The sequence below is a fragment of the Lepeophtheirus salmonis genome, chromosome 12 (genome assembly GCF_016086655.4).
Source record: "Lepeophtheirus salmonis chromosome 12, UVic_Lsal_1.4, whole genome shotgun sequence".
NCBI lineage: Eukaryota > Metazoa > Arthropoda > Copepoda > Siphonostomatoida > Caligidae > Lepeophtheirus > Lepeophtheirus salmonis.
In genome coordinates, this window is record NC_052142.2 from 3,332,275 (window position 1) to 3,353,571 (window position 21,297).

Sequence of the window (21,297 nt, forward strand, 5' to 3'; positions counted from 1 at the left end):
TTTCTGAAAAACTAAAAATAAGAATAAAGCCAAGGAGGAAACTCCCAGCCATAATACCTGTTATGGGACGAAGGGTAGATTTAGTATCAGTAATGCAAATGACACAGTGCTTTAAATGTTTAAAATTTTACCATACAAAGGCAAAGTGCACGCCCACAAACAAAATAAGGTATGAGGAATTTGAAACATATTTTGTACCAAATTGGGTTTGCCTCTGCGTTATTGGCAGTATCAAAGAAAGAACAAAGATAGAAGAAGCATCCCGCGAGGAATCAATCTTTACTGATCAAAACAAATTAATAAGAAACCCCTTGGAAAAGGAATAAGTGGGGAAGACGACGAAAAGAAAATTGTAGAAAATAATAAAACGGAGGAGTAAAGGAAACAAAAGAAATTCAATTAAGAGATTATTGGAAAATGGATATGAAAAAAAGACTAAGTATAGTCAGTAGTACTAGGAATAATACCACAAGAAAGTTGGGGTGCACCGAAGAAAGAGATAAGAAGCGTTCTAGAGAATCCAATCCAAAAGCATCTGAACACCCAATTAACAATAATGAAAAACACACAATTTGCATCTTTTAACTGTATACAGATCAATCTCGGGAAGGTAAGTCTGGTAGAATACGAACTGATGAAAATGCTAAGTGAACAGAATATTGAAATAGCTATATTAACTGAACCACCATATAGAAACAACGTTTTGCAACAAGTTGATGTTGTTATAATATCTTCACATCAAAGTGTACAACTAGGATTGTTGAAAGGGTGAGCATCGTTGAGTCAAGGGAAAATCCAGTAGAAGTAATAATCAAGAATGGCTCAGAAACAGACTTGAAATAGCTATGTTAACTGAACCACCATAAAGAAACAACGTTTTGCAACGAGTTGAGGATTGTTATAATATCTTCACACCAAAGTGTACAACTAGGATTGTTGAAAGGGTGAGCATCATTGAGTCAAGAGATTCCCAGAGTAACTTTATAAGAAACTAGTAGTAGTATCCGGTATTACCAGGAGTATTTAAGCGTCCGCTATAAGACAAATATTTCTTCAGTAATATAGCAGATAACTTCCAATAAAATTTTTAGTGTTTCCTCTGTCTCTCATGAGCACACTCACACTCCTCTAAAAGGAAATAATCATAATCATAATTGATGAATACTTTGCTCCGTAGAGGTCTCAGTAATAAAAACATTGATCTTTAAGTTTATTAAATTCGTTACCAGGGTTGATATTTAAGTCAAATCTTAACATTTAACAAAATTACACATGAATTATTTTATAAGTAAGAAAGCAATAAAAAAAACAGTTCTGTGTGTATTAACATACACCATGCAATACATCCCTGCAATATTTCATTAATACAACTACATTGCTATTTCTTAGATTAAAAATATGTATATGATGAACATCAAAAATCCTTACATACAGTGCAATATGTATAAACGGTAGATGTTTCTATCGAAACGACTGCAATATCTTCAATTAACTATATTGTTTTGTTTTAGATGCAAACTCATTTATTTGGTAGAAAGATTTATACATAAACTATTTTTTACCCTCTTTATGGGTCTTATGTTGAATCAATATTACTTATAATTAATAAATCTTTAGAACACTCACCACACAGTTTTATTAATTCCATTCCCACTTTGACTTCAACAATAATGTGGGGAATATTGTCTTAATTTAGATGAGAGAAAATTATAGTGTATGATCGAGCCAGGAACGCTATAGTTTATAGTAATAAAAATTGTGTGTATAATGGGCATGTTAAAAAAAACGACCCTTGATATGGTAACCCTGAAAAATTGAAGAATGTTTTGGAGGAGAGAATGCTGTTGACATTTCATTAGATCAGATACAATCAGTTGTGACAGGGAGGAGAGAGATAAGGAAATAAACCAGGAAATAATACAGAATTACTAAGATGTCGATCATCAATTCTACTTTAACTCCAACAAAGACTAATAATTATAAGTCTGAAGCAAATCCTCAAGTTTACTCTCCGTCTTTTATGTGCACACATGAATGTTCTATCAGGGTTTGAATATAATTGAAACTATTTAGGAAAGGAAGCTCACAACTTCACAACGCAAAAATGACTTCCTAAAGAATAGGCAAAACCAAAGAAACAGAGAAGGAAAAATGGAAACTTTACCTTCCCTGGGATCAGGAAACCACTTCTTCCTTTAACTTCTCAGACCTCTAACTATTGTTAGTCGGAGAAGAAATTGGCAAACTACAAACATATAATATGTCCAATCATATGAGCCTTCTCTCTCATTCTCAGTGTATATCTTTTATTGAAAGACGAACTTTTTTCTATTTTTTACCACAAACTTAACACAATAAATATCTTTAAAGCTATTAACTTCTGTAAAAGTTTGCAATTGGAAAAAAAACTTGTCTGTCTGAGACCTGCAACAAATAACTGAGAACAGACTCTTCAGTCTTTTCTTTTTTCATAGTAGCACTCATAAAAATGTATTGATCAACCGGATTTGGATATTGCCTACTCATACTACATTTCACGGAATTATTATAATTATTCTTAATCACGTTAACGGGTTCGTGTCTTTTGGTCGGATAGAAGGAGAGGTGAAAGCACTGCAAGATGAGAAGTTTCATTGTAGTTCAAAACATTATTTACATTATTAAAGCTCTAATTCCTTCGTATCTCATTGAAAAAGGATATTTTGACGTCCATGTTTTCTTGAACTGATCCACTTGCTCCCATTGTCTGACGATATGTCTTCTGGATAAATGTTTTTATTACCCAGATTTCCGGTTCTAGGACACATTGCCGAAAGCCACTTTGCCGCAAGCCATTTTGCCTAACGGATACTTTGCCAAATGACCATTCTTCCCAAAAGTTACTTTGCCGAATTGCAGTTTGCCGAAAGACCAATTTGCCGAATATTGTAATAAATATATTTGATGATAATTCATGCTCCAATTATGATTCCAATCTATATTACTCCAAAATTAAAGGATAATATGCTTAATTATTTGTACAAACTGCAATAGTTAATTGTTCACTAATTAATAATTTATTGATTCATTTAATTATGAGGATGCTTCAAAAGTTAATATTCATTATTGATCATTATATGAACACAACACAGTTGCATGGAGTTCTAATCTTTTACCGTTGTAGTACTTTAAATAAATTAAATAACAAAAACACGACACAATTCGTTCATAGAACTCTATGGATTCGATCGAATGGAAGAAGTGCTAATAAATAGTAACCGTAATATATCCGTTATCTATAATAATTCGTAATGATGGATTATCTGTATTTTAAAAGACTCATGGTTGGATGAATAAGCATGACAATTAACATCAGATCCAGGAAGAGTATAGATTTCAGATTTTTACTTGGTTATGATACAGGATGTTTCGGAAGAAGAGGAGGTTGGCTGTGGAGAAGCAAACTCTTAAGAGGATTTGGAGAGCCAATCAAAGGTCGGGTCGTAGGAGAGCACGAGGAAATGAGATACATAAGCGAGGAAAACTATAAAGCTTCGCACAGTTGGAGCAATCTGGAATCTGAATAGAAAGATAAGCAGGACGGTTCTTTTTTTCTTCGTGAACCTTCTTTCTTAGACAAAGAGTACGAAACAGACTGCATTACGTGGTCACTCGGATTTGTGTATCAAAGACTGTGAATGTATACCTCCATTGGATCTCTAGCCAAGATATGAGAACAATAACAAGTGACTTATAAGTTATAAGCACTTTCAACAAATTTTGCTGTTTATTTTTTTAGTATGATTACAAAAGGACTCAATCTATGACGATTCGAACAAATTATAATGTAAAAGGATTTCATAAAGCTTCAAAAAGCTCTGTTAGTCGTATTCATCCCAACATAAGGAAAGTAATAGACACTTTTAAGAATGAAGAGAGCTTGGCAAGAAAAAAAAAAGTGATTTAGACAGGAGTTAAATAATGCCTATATCCAAAAAGAAAAAAAATCATATTTCCAGTCTAGTTTTCAATTCTGAATCGAATATTTCCCCCCTTTTAACCATTATAATAACCAAAATAAATTAAACATATTATCTTTGAATTTTGGAGTAACATGAATGGGAATCATAGTTGGAGCATGAATCATCATCAAATATATTTGTTATAAAATTCGTCAATGGGGTTATTCAGCAATGTGTCTGGTCAGCAAAGTGTCTGTTCCGCAAAGTGGTCATTCGGCAAAATTTCTGTTCGGTAACATTGCTTTCAGCCATAAGGGTTTCGGTTATGTGTCCGCGCACTAGCATTCCCATGCAATTTGATTAGGGTGTAAACAAAATGTTCCTTACAGGCTACATATAAGGAATTTTCCTTTGGAAAATTGAACGTATAATTTACTTAAATAAATTTCAAATAGATAGAGTAAATAATGATGTACAAGATTTGCAACTTAATAATAACAAAAGGAGCATAGCATTTTTAGTAAACCCCGATAAATAAATTAAAATTGTCCATTGTAGATATAATGAAAAAATTATGTTTTTTTCTCATTAGAGACTGATGAGTTTTACATCTTGCTCATAGTAGGTGGATTTCTCTTGAGTCAATCCTCTCCGATGTGGATATATATGTGATATGAGTATGATCCCAAAAAATGAATCAAAAACTAAACAACAAATTAAAGCTTTTCTCCAACCATTTGGAAAGAAGGAACACAAATTGAAAAATAATTTATTTTAATTTCTTATTACATTTATATAAATATACTTCATGTGAGACAAACTCTAAAAACTAAATAAATTCTGAATTCAATAACGGCTTCATTTGTCGCCTCCTCTCTGAGGTCTTAAATAATATCTTGGAGGTCCCATTATTTTTATTTTTTTGTGGTGGAGGAGGTGCTGAGACAATTCTGCCTCCGAAATAATTTTTCAAGAATCAAATTTTTGACTTGAAATCCTTGTCTGGACCTGAATATACATCTATAGTAATGAAAACTCGAAGGCCATTATTACTGGCTCATTTCCCAGCATGATGTCTTATGGAGGTTGGTTAGATTTGCTAGGACATGTATTGAGCTGTTGCAACTCTACATGAGCCTACGAAATTTCCATCAATTTCTCTACTTTCGTAGAATTCTTTTATCAAGGATATAACTCCTTATCCTTGAAGTTTCTTGTCAAAAGACAAAATTTCCTCGTCAATACAACCCAAGGTATCTTGTGAGAAAGAAACAGGCGGTTCTTTCGCCCCAATAGAATGGAAATATTCAAGAATTTTATGTAAAGGCCTTTGTTTCTTAGGAGTAGAAGAGCCCAATAATTATTTTTGGACTCGGAAAGAAAGGAGACCAGGGAAAACCCTCCGTCCTCCACTGAATTGTCGCAACTCTATTCCTCCTTCTCGAAGATATCCTGCTAAGAGTGGTTCTCCTCCAATGGTAAACGTGTAGAGGGAAATGGTTCAGTAGGTTGCCCATCGCACAGTGTCCAGCTCAGCCCACCAGTCATTGTAAGGAAATATACTAGTAGAGTTTCAAGAATTTTCCTTCTCTTTAAAATGAATCTTTTCAGATGACAAGTTACAAAGCTAACAAAGCAGACCACTCTTAGAAGTATCCAATACATTAATCTTATCACTGGAATGATAATTTATCACTCAAATATACAATAACTAAATTATATATCTATATACAGATATTTAACACATGATAAGAAAATATTGTTTATTTTATAGGTACTAGCTACAATTGTTATTCTCTTGAAGGAAGTAATAGTAACAAAATACTACCTCTAGTGGATAAAAAAGTAAATTTTCTCTAACACATTTTTCAGCTATTGATTACGTGAGGCCTACTTGGTTTAACACTTTAATTTAACCTATTCAACCTTCTTTTCCTCATTATTTTTAAAGTTTTTATTTCATTGACATATAAATTTTTAAACTTGGAAAGGATAACATCATATGTTGCTGTTAATACACATATATAATATATCATGAAAAGATATCAATAAATATTTAAATGAAATACAAACTTACTAATAATAGAAGTCTAGTCTGAGAACAAAGAGAAGGTAGAATGTTTTCATAAGTCATGGATGTAAGAGCAGAAGTTAGAGAAATTTCAAGTGATGAAAACTCAGAGAACAGCTAAGACTCTGATACTAGTGAGGGTTCAGAATACACTGAAGCGACACCAGGATGTTCCTTAAAAAGAAGTAAAATACACTTACACTTTCCAAGTTCAGTTTTTACGATTGAAGCTATTTGTGGCACTGCAGATATGTTGTCACTCTCTGACAACCAGACTTCAGCTTTGGTATCTACTGTGATAAAGGTAGGAGTTGCAGACATTGATGCATTTGTTATATCACCCTCCAATGCAAGTCGAAATAGAATAAATACTCACCGTAACTTAGTTCAAAGTTAGGATGGCAAACGGATAAGGGATGTTCTTGGTCTATACAGTAGAAAGTTTTCCACGGTGCAATAAAGCTGATAGAAACTTAGGGTGTCACAGACAACATTTTAGTCATAACACTTGATACCACATCGAGCAAGAGAGACATCAATATGGGTACAGCAAAGCTAATTGAAGAAAAACTAGAGAGATAAATGTTCTACTAAAATTATATGTGAGAAAAATTCTATAAGGACCACCAAAAGTTCTTAGCCAAGTTGAAAAATATTTAAAAAACCGAAGATGACAAGCACATTTTCAACGTAAACAATTTTCTTGGGGAAATAAGTTCATGGGGTCATTACAGGTAAATTGCAAAGCTGTGTATGATCTAGCTTGTTGAGGAAAATCATGTAGGTATCCATTAGGCCACGCAAGATACCTTTGAACCAGACTGTTGTATGGTAAGGAACATTTACTGCTTTTAGATGCTCATGTTTCCAAGGAACGAAAATAAAGTAAGTACACAATCTTTAAGTTCGACAGGAGGAACAAGTTCCAGGCCATAATCTATACAAGTTATTTGGTGAGCACTACATTTGCTGTTGATTCCCATATGCATGACCTCCAGATTATGAAAAACATACTAAAATACAATTAGCATGAATATAAACTGACAACCTCTAGTCTCAAGAAAATGAAGAAACACCGCTGTTATCGTCTAAAAAACTTTTCCCATTCATCTTGTCTCGTTCCGATGACAACATGAACAAGTCTGCAAAGGAGAAGCACGAAGTTAATCTATCAGAAATAGAGAGACCTGAGAGTTATAGAATAGAAAATGCAGTGTTTCCTGTCATCAACTGGAGTGAAATAGGACCGGCTTACTACTCTTATTGACACCTGGGATGATAATGACGGCTACAGGAAAGAAGAAGTTTGTGAGGTCAGTAAAAGTGACCAATGATGTGGCTGAGAGGTGTGAAACTGATGAGCGACTTTGTGACTCGAATTGCAATTGAGCCACAGCAGAAAAATAGAAAAAAATTTAGAGCCCAACAGGAACATATTTGACAGGTATATCCAAGTTGCAAAATCAAAGTTATTTGTATATTTAGTTAGTTTGGACGTTGGATAATGAGAAAAATATCAGTTTGTATATATATGATGAAAAAGATCAAATTTGAAGAGGTTTAAGTTGCTTATTACACTGTAGCCAGTAATTGTTTTAGCTAAGTAAAAAAAATGAAATGATATAAAATAATCTCATGATCGTTAGTAGTGTTAATAATAGTTAGAATGGAATGTTGAATCGGAATGGGGAATTTGTATTAGAAGCAGCACTGGATAGTCATAACGATTTTTTTTTTTTTTTTGAATAGTCCGAGCACTAAAAATAATAATATAAATGTATACTACTTTCTACTTATCTCTAATCAAGTATTAGATTGTTATTATATAAGAGTATTCCCATATAACATAAGTTACTATTTTTATGGTAAAACTTATTATACTAATTTGATTATTGATGCTTCGTAGGTCACCCTCTTCTGCTGGGAAAAGTTATCCACCTGAAACATTATTAGGACCTCAGTCATAATACAAGTTTTAAGTTGACCATTTTTGGCAAAAAAGGGATCGGTTATTTTATCTCGCGATATTCTTTCTTCGTCATACAGCGTTAAAACTAGGCTATTTTATTTTAAGATTTGAAGGAACCTGGAGCGTATCTTATTTTCCTATGTTCCTTGAGTAGTTGACAAGGAATCTTGATGAAGAATGACTTCTGATGACAGAATTTAAATGTGCTGTACCCAAAAAGATTAAAATTCATCTCCAAAAATTTACTCGTGCAAATTATGCAGCAGAGCAAAAAAATTAAAATTTAATTTTTGATATTTTCACCAAAAAATTTCACTTTATGAAGAGAAATATGGATAATCCAATTTTTGGATTTTGTTTTCAAAAGCTTCCAAATACAAAAATGTACTCATTTGACTCTACCCTACCCTTTAACTATTAATATATCATCAAAAAAGGGTGTTTCATTTCTAAACAATAGATTCGTAAATATATTTTTAACAAAGTTCAATTCAATTTGGTGCACCTATTAAGTTAAACATAATAATTGTCAATTACTGCCTACAATCGACATAAAATATAAATTTAAATAGCCATTTTTTTCCCCCCGTTGAAACTATCAAGTGGGATTCACTTAAACAATTTATAAAAACAATCATACTATAATTAGGGGAAAAATGATTTTCATCTTAGAAATTCATGATGATCTTCGGAAAAATATAATACTAGTTGTAATACATAGAAATGATTTGATATTTATTATTTAGAAATGTAAAGAAAAAAAAGAAGTTTATCTTACTACCTTGGGTTATTATGAATCTTATCTTCCTCTTTTCTGAACATATTATGTTCCATTCTTGAAGTAGAAAAGGGTTCTCTTTGAGTACTTAAAAAATGCTCTTTATTATAATTGGTAGAAGGGCGAGAAATTTCTTTGCTAAATATAGTTGTTGATGAAGTTGTACCATTGGGACAAATAATGAAGTTTGAAGAATGAAAAACTGGAAGTGATGGTGCTGAACTAAAAAAGATAACAAAAAAAAACAACAACATGAACATAGGGTATTTATATGTCGAGTATTCAGAATTGAATTTTCTGATTTTTGCATATGTATTTGCCATAGGACATCAAAATATGTTCAACTATGATTTTTTTTTGAACAGGGGAGAGACAAAATAATGCAAAAAAAAAAAAAAAAAAAAAATCATGCTTCGGCAAATATAACCTAAACTTAGGACATATCTCAAGATTCAGAACTCAATTACTAGAGAAATTCTTTAAAAAAATACTTTAGTGTTAAGGAATTATGAAAATTATAGCAAAGTTATAATTATACAATAATTTATTAGTTTATTTTTTTTTTGGATTTTATATATTTAAAACAATTCTTAACATAAGTTGACTCTCAACAGCCAAAAATAAGGAAAACTTACGGTTTTTAAAAATACTCTACCTCTTGATACATGAGTACGCCATTAATATGTTATTGTGGTAATGTTTTTTTCTGTTTCCTTTAGGCTAAAAATATTTTACTCCTAGAAAGTACTCTTTACTTATAATATTTATTGAAATAGATTACTTTTTCAACTTCAAGGTCATAAAAGCTTAATTTCGGAAAAAATGATGCAAAAGTGTGTCCTATCTTTTGTAGGTAAATTTGTAAAGTTCAAAGGCAATATTTGAAAAAATGCATTAACTAACACAAATCCGAAATAATAAATTAATCATATAGACTAATGTAGGTTCCATCCTAGGGCCCTTAAAACAATAAAACGGTACCTTTGGTTAGCTTAATTTAATTTCAATGTCTCACTATTTGTTATTATAAAACCGGTAGTAGAACTAAATGCGACGAAACACCTGTCCAAATGTAACAGAAACACAACCTAAAGCAGGAACACAATGTTTAGTTTAGTTTTAAACTGAATTTCATCCAATGACGTATTTTAGAAAATAAATATTTGTTCTATTTCTAAAATAACATTTTAAGAAAAAAGAAAAAATATCAATATATTTTCAAATTTGTACCACAATTTTTTTCTGGTTTTAGGTATTTATTCTTTTATAAGCTTCTTTATATGCATTTATAATTATATAAAGACTTTTTAAAGCACCATCACATTTTTTTTTTTTTTTTCTATGGCTTCAAAAAAAAAAAAAGTCTTAAATTAAATATATGAGAATATTGCGTTATTCTTTCAAAGTTTACTACAAATAGAAAAGAAGAGCGTTAGTCCTACCAATAAATCCTGAGCGCGCTCCTGTTCAGTTACTAATTTCGTGAGCGCACTCCGGCTCCCACTCAATAAAAAATGAGCGGCGCTAATTGTTTGCTCGTATTTGAACTTGACAACTCTTTATGTATGTATGTTACAAAAAAAAAATCAATTTTTTCTCTTCTATCTATCTGTTTATCTAATAAATAATGGCAAGAAAGACATTTTGATACCAAAATCATGTCTCAGCTTCTATATTAAGGAAGTTATGACCAATTTCTCATAGGAATTTCACCCCATTTTTTCGTAGTGTTAAATCTAGTTCTGTTATAATCTACACCAAAATCTATGATATAATAAAATATGATATTTCAATAAAACAACACAACTTTCTTAAACATCAAGAGAATTAAATGAAATTTTCATGAATTACAGAATACAGTACTTTGCAAAAGATGATATTTTTAAATACCTGCAATTGAATTGTATAATATAAAATTCGAGTATATGAATATCACGCACTCCATACAATTAATGATAATTATTGGAAAAAAGGAGAGGTTAAAAATTAAGAGAATGTACTATCATATTCAGCAAGTAATAAAGATTGAAAGTGCTAATGACAGGGTAAAATTGATGTACGTTGCATAATCAATATTTTGAAAACTTCACCAAATACTAGAAAAATAAATTGTTTAAAGTCCATTTTAACTCTTATTTGATCTATTACACTTTATTTGTAGTTTTGAAAGCTATCTTGAAATGACTTTATGATTTATGAAAACCAGACATTATTTGCAATAGCTTATAATAATCAAAACGATTGGTTTAATTAAAATATATGTATCAAGAAATCTTTTGGTATGCATTGATTACAAAAAGTTTGGGAACCACTGTCATAGGGGACATGTAATTATGAGGCATTGTGCAATTTCCTGATAATTAGTTTGAGATTAAACACAGGGTCTCAAGTTTTTTTAGCTTAGGGTTGTTCGAGATTTTGTGATCTTATGTTAATTTACAAAATAAAAATATCAGAAAATCATATTTCAATTGGGAAAATTAGTTTTTTCAAAAAAGAAAGACTTATCTTCCAACGTAATTTTCACACACGAAGGAGAGGCAGTGTCTCCGAGGAAACAGATGTCTGAGTCTTCATAAAGTGACCAGCTACATGAGAAGCATACTCGTCAACTTAAGACAGCAGAGAGCCATAGATACAGCATAAAAAAATAATCTAGATTTTCTTGAGACATAACTTTAACCTTCTTTTCTTGTAATCTTCAAAATTATTCTTTAACTCTCAAATTTTTCGATGTTATCTCGTAAGATGCAGAAAACTGAAAAATTACAACAAGTTTATATAAATGACCGAAAATTCGAGCGATTTTTTCGCTCTTATAAAATAATGCCGCTCTCAAAGATCCTTAATACATTAATTTTTAAGAATCTTTGGCGAATCAAACAGTTTTTTGTCTTTCCCATTGAGTAAGTAAAGCCCAAACAGAAAAAAATTTCATTTTGTAACCAAGAACATTCATTTTTCATTTTTTTCAAATATCTCCCCCCCCCCTTCCCCGTCTTATAAATGTATCCTATATCCTTATCTCTTTGATATATGGCCTTGAATGTAAACAGGCGTTCCAATTCAAATTGAAGTAAAATCCTTCGTACTCTATTCCTTTTTCCATATTCAATGTTATTTGTTTTGTATTTTCTTTTTACTTTCTAGATCTGATCTCGGTTATCTTTGGTAATATAAGTCTCATATCATGACCAAAAGCCATCCTATGAGGCTCAGTCCATTTTCACTAGGTGTGTTTCTTATCTTCAAGATTCTATGGTTGATCATTGTTTGTTAGATTATACCATCATATATTATTGTCTTATTAATTAAATATTTTAGTCTTTTAATGAAAATTTCAGGAATACCATATGATTTAGAATCATGTGGTAATGAGCTTCTCCACTCCACTTTTAAAAAATTTAATAATTATTTAAACTTCTGCGATGCAAAATTAGTACTACCATTGGATTCTAATTGTTCAGGTACCTCATAATCAATAAAATATCATTGTATAATTGTTTTTATAATCATAGATGTATATTTACAATAATGTACGGATGGGAACCCAGTGTTCCTGAAAAAGATTTTCTTTATTCAGAAAACAAATCTGTAACTATTAATTGAAAAGGTGTTGAAAGATTTGGTCCATCAATTTTTCACTCTGATGATAAACTCCGTAGAACTTTTTGGCAATCTTAACAATTTCGTACAATTTTTTTGATATTTTGGTCTATTCCTGGACAATATACAGTGTTCTTTGCTCTTTGCTTCGTTTCTGACCATACCTTTATGTGCTAGCTGTAAATTTTGTGAAACTTATTTTCTGGATTCTACATGAAAATGATTTTTCTATTGTCTACAGTGACCAAATCTTTTATCTTTTACCTCAAAATTACTAAAAAAATTCTCACAGACCTTATTATTGTACTATTTTGCTCATCTATGATAATTTCTTCTCCCCAACAATCTTCATTTTTTGGACTCCAATAAGAATTTCTAGATAAAGCATATGATTTTCACGCTTCAATTTTATCATAAATTTTTATCTCATTTTGATTTTATCTTTCTCTTTGCCCAGTCTTTAGATTTCATCTAGTCTTTTCCTATGCATTATGGTTACCATCGCTTATGAACGGTCTCTGGTCTCTGATATGAAATGCTCTAAATCTTGTAGGCATACAAATATTTTTTTAAGTTTCCCAATATACTACCATCATCTGTAGTATTGTCATTTCATAATTATCTTCAAAGGGACTTAACCATATGGAATTCCCATCAATTAAGATAATACATCCATTCTCATCCCACTGCTGAGTTACGAAACCAAATTTTCTTTGCAGCATCAGTTTCTAAAAATTGCGATCTTCCTGGAATAAAATAGTAATTACCTTTTAGACTTTTTTAAATGAGCATTGATATTCAACTGTCCATAAAAATTTATATGTTTCATACCATTTTAAAGAAGCATACGGCTGTCAACTGTCATGACGTTTTATTAGATAAGCTGTGAGCAGCTCTGAGAGGATTGAAAGGAAGTAAACACAAATCTTTCTCTCTATATAGAGAAAATATTGCCTGGAATTACTTTGAAGTTAATCCTAAACAGTAGTTATAGTCCAACAAAGACTTTTTATAATAACAATAGTCAGAACTTCCATAACAATGTTGCATTAGTAAAGAATGGTTACAATATTACTCCAATATGTTACTCAGTTTTTATAGAGGTTGAATGATTTAAGAAATGTTAATTTGAGTCCTGGATCATTAATGTTATTAAAGACATGGGAAGAGTTGAGAATTTAGATCTCTGATTTGGCAACATTAAATTGTCCTGTTCTCTAAATATTTATATCATATTAGCCTTTTAATTACGAAATTGTAATTGCTATGAATCGCATGTTATGTAGGACGTCAAAGAAAAATTCAAGAATTTCATCATGACCAAAAAAAAAGAAGACAAGTCAAACTGCTAACAAGTATTTTTTCGAAGTTTGATTAAAAATTAAATAAAAATGATGCATAATTTAAAAATAAATTTTATGGACTATAGTCTTCTTTATTATAAGATAAAATAATCCATCTGTATAAAATATAATGCTTATACTACAGATAATTATTTTTAAATGTAATCATTCTAAAACTTATTGTACATACAATTTCAATTTTAATTAATTTTTTTTATGAAAAATTTGAACATAATTTAAAAAAAATATTATGATACAACAAGAAAAAATAAATATAACAATTATATTTAATTTTTTAACATTAAATAACATTCAATTTTATTATATAATAGTAATATAAAAATATTAATTTTAATTCCTTTTTTCCAGATAATGAAGGAAAAAAAATCTAGATTTATGGCAAGGCTTCCAGAATTTTGTCATGTGGTATTTGTGAGTTTGGGATGCAAGCCTCGAGAAAATTTTAATTTCCATAATAAAAGTATTCACCAATGTTCGTATTCATAATTCATTCATTAGTAATTACTCATTATAAATAGTAAATACTAAATATTAGTGTTGGGTTTCGGTCTGGAAATCCTAGAGTGGTCTCAGACTATTATATTTTTTGTTGGACTGAATTAGTACATTCCAACAAAAAAATCGATCTGGACCAGTCTCATATAAAAATTCGGTCCACAGGAAAATTTCGGTCTAGATCGGTACAAAGGAAAAATTCAGACTAGTTCGGTCTCAAAAAAAATGATCTCGACCGATTTTATAGATAAATTGTTTATAATATGACATCATATATTTTTTCAAGTATAATGACGTTCTACTAATTGTAAACAGAGATAGCGAGGATTAATTTTGATCCCGCCATCTTTTATACGTATACAATATTTGCTGTAGAACTTATCGTGTGGGATTCAAAAAAAGAAAAAATGAACAACAGTTGATCTACAAAAAAAAATAGTCTCTCATAATATGAGACCAAAAAAATCGGTCCATAAAGTGAGACCGAATCAAATTCGTATTTGAGTCCACCTTTTAATTGTTCACGTCAAGTGGGAGTCGATAGAAAAATAATTAATGTTTAGATCTACCTTTAGTCTCGCTCACAGAATTCTAAACAGATGGAAGACTCGCAATTTTCATTATTCCTTACAGGTTCGGTGCTTTGTTTTTTATTTAGTTTATTATATTTTCCTTATACGCAACAACAAAATTTGGTATTATTCCTCAATTATATAATTTGCATGGAATCCTTGATTATTCACTCCATATCAAGGAATATTCTAATAATCGTGAAGCCAATATTGTCAAGACTAGAATTAAAGGAAGCTAATAAGATAAGTTGTACAACTATCCAGACTAATATTTTTAATTTTTGGGACATTTTATTACTTAATTTTTGCAATATTTGCAAAAATAAACCAGTTATAGAGGGTTATTGTGTTAATACCTTTGTGCTTCATAACTTTTTTTGTTTTTGCAAGTACGATTTTTTTTTTGGTAGGTTTGAGTTCCTCCTTACAATTCCTATAAATTATATTTACAATTCTTTTCGCAAATTTTTTACTAAAAAGTGTTTTACAATTTTCTTTGCAAATTTCGATTTGATAACTTTTGAAGAAAATAAAAATTTCACTAAATAGTAAATTTAAAGAAATGAAATTTCGATATAGATCTTAATAGTTAATGTTACAATTAGTATGAAATACATCAAATTGTTACTTAATTATGCTTCGATACATTGTTTTTACATATTTATTTTTTCTTAGTGTATTTATGGATTTAAGTATATAAGTTACATATACTATAAATAATATATTTTTTACTCTATTTTTAAATAATTTAAAAAAATTTTAAACTATTCCTTCATTTCCATATTTCTATAAAATCTATAGCTACGTTCATAATAAAGTATGCTATTAATATAGTGGATTTACCGAATATCAACTAATCTTTCTTGTCTAATATCCCATAGCTACAAAATAAAATAAAAACTGTTGTTTCGGGTGCTCTTTTAATTTTTATTTTTTTATAATATTTAATAGGTCGTTGTAGTGTTTGCATTTGTAAATTGTTTTAAAAATACATACTCAAATAAATATAAATGAATTTAAATATAATTTGAATATTTTTCCTGGTATATATTATATTAAATGTAGAAAGTTCTCCTCTTAAAAGCAGTAATTCATTTCTACCTCAAAAATCATATAACGGGTAGCTGATATTAACATGGGCCTTATTCAGGAGTACCATATATTTGGCTCCTGACTTCTCCTTATCCCCCCTTCAAAGATATCAACTCTAATCACGAAGAAAAAAATGATTGAATATCGAAGAAGATGAAGAAATAATTTTATGGGTGATTATAGCGATTCTTAACACGATGAGAATATTCTTCATAAATTTAGTCTGATAGTTGAGTTATGTTACAATTTAAGGACCCAAATTCCTATATTAATTATTAATCCATAGATATATCAACATCTGATATGTATTTTAATGAAGGATTTGTAACCAAGATGAATAATCCTGGAAATGTGTTCCAATATCCTAGAGGTGTATTAAATAAAGAAGTAAGTGGAGCTTAGGACTTCCTGTGCTGTCAAGACATATTTAAATTACTAAACATAATCACTGTTGAAGGAATATGTGCTTACATAATACTTAAGCTTTTGTTATATGTTTGCATCCTCTTACTTACAGGTAAGCAAAGCTTAATTGAATAATTTAATTATCTATATAGCTTGAGGCATTCCAGTGATATCATCATCCTAGGCTCTACTAAATTTAAGTTATACTTAAATTGAAGCAGATTTGGTACAACCGGGCCATAGTGTTATTGGAGTTTTCACGTTGACGTTCGAAAGAAAAAAAACTAAAAATTTAGAAGGTTTTTGCATATTTTACTTTGATTTCGTCGTGATGTCGTCAGCAGACTCTCTAAAACTTTCACGGAACATAATTAAATATAACATTAAGGAAAAGTCATATTGGCAAATTTTATAATTAAAAAGACTCAAAGGTGACTAATTTATATACATTACTTTTGACTATGAATCAACAGATGTCTTTGTCTAATAGAGAAGCTAAATCATAAGTATCCCTCCTTCCTGCCTCTATTTTTTCTCCTTTGCTCCATGAAGACTTCATTGAGTTTCTTATTTAGTGTAAGAACTTCGACACTTTTGTGCCTTCAAATGGAATATTGATAGGATTGAGTTGATATAAATCGTCCTTTTCCCTTGTGCTAATTACAGGCAATGCATATTTTTCTATGAGAACCTATTGTATTGAAGTTAATATTATTTGGATCAATCTATTATTTCAATATTCTGTATATATAATTTATTGTTATTAGTTATATGATTCCAATTGTTTAATTTTGTATATTGAACATAAATGTATGATGGTATATTTTTTTATTATGTAGATTATATTAAATTAAAGCCTTTTTTAAACTTGGAACTTCAAATATATTTCGAAATACTCTACTTTGTCGTTTCATTAGCTATTATTCTGAGAATAAGGTTCATAATGAATTAAAATTTCATGGAGTGTGACGTTATAAAATCTACAGTAACGGATAAAAAACGTCTAAGTGAATTATACGTAGTAAATCTTCATTAAACATTTTGCTAATAAATACTTTCGTTATACCCTCAAAAATCATAATAAAGCAGGCAGATGATAATCGCATCAGTTTTTTAAACAATGACACCATATGTATTTTTTTTCCCCCTTCTCCTTGCACGCTTTTTTCTTTACAATATTATCAACTATACTTATACCATAACACGGGTACGACTGATGCGTACAAGCATTATGGTATAATTTTGGTTTTCTATTAACCTTACAATAACTGAGCATTTACTAAACTTCTGGAAAACACGAATATACCATTTTATTTTTGTAATGATTAATTATTATCTTGTTGAATAATAATAATTAATTACTATTGATAAAGAATATAGAAAAGTAATAACCTTTTATATATATTAAATAGATAGTCAACTTAAAATATATGGGCAAGACCCTGTTTTCCCATACGAATGATTTGCAGGCATGATTTCCAAATTTAAGAAACATAGAATATGAAAGATATGATACTTACAAATATTCATATCCGCCGCTGGCGATAAGTCTGTTGCGAAAATAAATAGACTCAAATTTTTGACTTAATTTTGAAAGAGTGAAATTACAAAATAATCTTATACTTAATAATTAAGAATTAAGAATATGGGACGGTATCATATTTCCCAAAGTGGCATACATGCAAAGATACACTCCTTTTGATAAAAAAAAAACTTCTGTAGTATATAAATCTATTGGGTACCCTCATTAGGGAAACAAATAATATACGATAATGGATATAAAATGTATTTTCTTTTAATGTTTCTTGATGATATATTACACTTTTCATTGCATTGTATAGTTTTATTTTTATATGTAACGTAATGGTTAACAAGTGGAATATACATATATTTTTTAACATGTTGGAACTCTTACGAAGTTCGAATAATTGCAATTTATATAAAAGCTCAACGCATATCATTATAAGGTCTTATAAATAACAAATTTGATAGGAAGAGTTTGCAGGAGTTCCAGAGGGCTTGGCCCCCTGACACTCAAAATTTATTATATGACCATGTATATCCTATCCGCTTTGTATATAAATAAATACAATTTGGCATTCCCTAAAACAAAATTCAAACGCTTGGCCTGTGTATAATAAATTTCAAACTCCATCTATGGTTCCGGGACGTCTGGTAGTAAGCTGATTCTTCCTAACTATAGAATATGCTATATAATATATGCTTTAAAGGTTACTTCTATGTTCATCCTTGGAAGAATGTACAAAAAAAAATGCCTTAAATTGTTCAATATTTATCTTGTTATTTCTAAGGACAATATTTATATGCTTCGAATTTAGAAACTGTTCCAATTTCTTCCCCACTTCCCGTCAGCTTCTGATCTTCTTACGTTCTGCATTTTCTTTTGCTTGAAGGGGGAAAAATCAAAACATAATACAAGAAATTAATGAAAAGAGAAGGTTTTATTATAAAGTCGGCAATAAATAGAATGATCTATTGTATTTAAAATTGACTGAAAACTAACAAAATATATAATATTTGCGTATGTACATATTTGAACGCACCTTAAAAATTAATTTAAAATTATGATAAATTATTAATTAATTTGACTTAGATTTAAAAAAGGAGAAAGATATAATATATTTATGATATATTTTAACTCACTCTTCATCTAATCATTATTTTATATTTGTATATTGAAAGTAAAGACTTACCTGTGACGTATTGTAACGGAAATATCATCAACCTCATTAAATTCGAACGATGGAAACTCCTTAACTGTTTTCAATTTACTCCATTGCATGAACTTAGCATTGAAATTATTTTTTTGGTAAAAATATTTATCATCAAAGTTATTCTTCTCATTAAAAATGAAGTTGGTGGTAAGTTCTTCAGAAGTTAAAAATCTAATTGTTTTGTCAGTATATGTATCACAATTTTTCATTTTGCTGAATATACATATATATATATATATATATATATATGTCTACTTAAATATATTTAGACAGGCAAATTCCCTGAAAATATTAATTAAAGTAATAGTTAAATACATGAAGGTTAACCGTTATTTTCTAAAATTTATCAAAATATTTTAGAAAATTAGATTGCTTCTTTTTCACAATCTTAAGAGAAAATGGACTTCAAGAAGTATAGTTGAATTTGAAATTCATAATCAAAAATTAATTATATGTTATATTGCAAATGGACTAAAGTATACTGGTCAAGAGCTTTTATATCCAATCGCAACCTCTTCTAAAAAATAAAAGGAAACAAATTGACACAGACTTATGGTAGTTATTACAAGTTTTAGCCTGGTAAAGTATCTTCGGGTAAGCGAAGATGTATAATATCATTTTGAATTCGTAGAAACTTACAATCAGCTAATTTAAATCAGAAAGAGAAAAAAACAGCAGAGAAGAAAAGACAGAGTATTATTGTTTGTGCAACTTCTACTTAGACTCTAATGGTTGTCGTCCTACTTACTTCACATATCTAAAACACCAATGAAAAGAGCGGCTTTTAATCATTTTTAAATAAAAAAATTAGAATTTTATTTTAAGTTGAGTAGCTTTATAACTAATTTCGCATTTAAACTCAATTATTTTGAATCTACTAACAAACTTTATATGCCAGTTACAGCTCACTTAAAAGTGCATTTTTTAACTGGCGTTCAAGCAACTTGAGCGCTCTAAAAGTTCTGTATGAACTGATAAAAATAAAAATACAATAATATTAGATTATTATTTTTTTTAAAGACCTTTAATATGTATGTCCTAAGTTTTTGTATTAAATACATTTTTACAGAAACAGCTAAAGCATGGCCTAAAATGGTTCAAAAACTTCATTTATAGAAACCCCTTCAGGGTTGAAGTTTTATAATAACCTCTTTCAAAGAGACAAGATATGTTAAGTTTCAAGTAGAATGCGTGTGGCTAAAACAATTAAAAACTAGAGTATTATCTGTTCTACATTTCATTTATTATTTTTTTTGTTTTTATTTTCTTCAAGGAGGATGGATTTGAAAAAAAAAGCTGAAGGGCGAGGAGATAGACTATAAATGCAAAAAAATAGTTTACCAGGGATATAAATTATTAAATATATAGGTGTTACTTATTTGATTTCTGGGACTCTCAACAAAGCCTTAATTTCTATTCCAAAGATGGAAACCATCAAATACAACAGGCTAACTGTCAATTTTTATGTAAAATAGATTTTTATGTTTTTAAAAAAATCCATTACTTCACTAATTTTTACTTGTAAAAATGTTAAATATAAAAATGTAATTGTAAATTATTACTAAAAATGATGGTATTTCTCAACAAAGACCTCACAGAGATAAATCCAAACTAGTTAAAATATAGAATTTATTTTAAGTCAGCTAATATGTTTAACTTAAATAAAACTAGTCTTAGCTCATGGAGAGAAAAAACAAACTAAAAAAAAAATAAAGAAAGAATTGTTGTTACATCATACTTTTATATTCATACACACACTGCCCAACTTAGAAAGCAGATAGAAAGGATGATACACATTCAAGGTATGCTGATATTTAAAAGTTGTGAATGATTGGCATCAATTAATTATAATATTTCGACTTATCTGTCTCTTATAAATATTTATTTAGTTAGAGGGATTTTTTCTATTGATATTTTTCAATAATTTATAAATCAAATTTTGAAATCGACCCTTATAGAAGGATTTTGGCTACCTTTTTCAATCTAAAATTTGTGACCTATTGGTTGTTTTTTTGTTACTGTATCTGTTGATTATCAACAAAGATAAAAAATAGAAATAATAAATAGGAAAGTACATATATTAATCTCCTTATTGCAACATATTTTTATTTTTCACTTTTAAATAGTTCCGTACCAAATTTCATGCTACATGTAACAGCTAAATAAGTATAGTAAATATACAAAATACAAGGAGGCACATATTTAAAAATGAATATATTCCCTACGGCTAGAATTATATAAAAATGGCTTAAACATATGCAACATCTTT

The 21,297-nt window shown here is 29.5% G+C and overlaps 1 protein-coding gene across 7 annotated transcripts in view; it reads right to left on the reverse strand.

Annotated features, from left to right (window-relative positions):
• Positions 1-20,732, reverse strand: part of LOC121127040 (potassium voltage-gated channel subfamily B member 2) — an 88,495-nt gene extending 67,763 nt beyond the window's left edge. For 2 of the 7 annotated variants that reach the window (XR_005867457.2, XM_040722412.2), the window contains exons 1-3: positions 20,591-20,732; positions 19,008-19,310; positions 8,763-8,981 (exon numbers count right to left, since the gene is read on the reverse strand). Coding sequence is in view for 6 of the 7 variants with exons in the window: in XM_040722412.2 (XP_040578346.1) it covers positions 8,763-8,981; positions 19,008-19,237 (449 nt within the window). In the remaining variant the exon portion in view is untranslated. Of the gene's footprint in view, positions 1-8,762; positions 8,982-12,659; positions 13,112-16,746; positions 16,985-19,007; positions 19,311-20,590 lie in introns of those variants that run through there. The other 5 variants (XM_071892216.1, XM_071892215.1, XM_071892217.1 and 2 more) reach the window with 5 other exon arrangements.
• Positions 20,733-21,297: the final 565 nt, after the last annotated feature.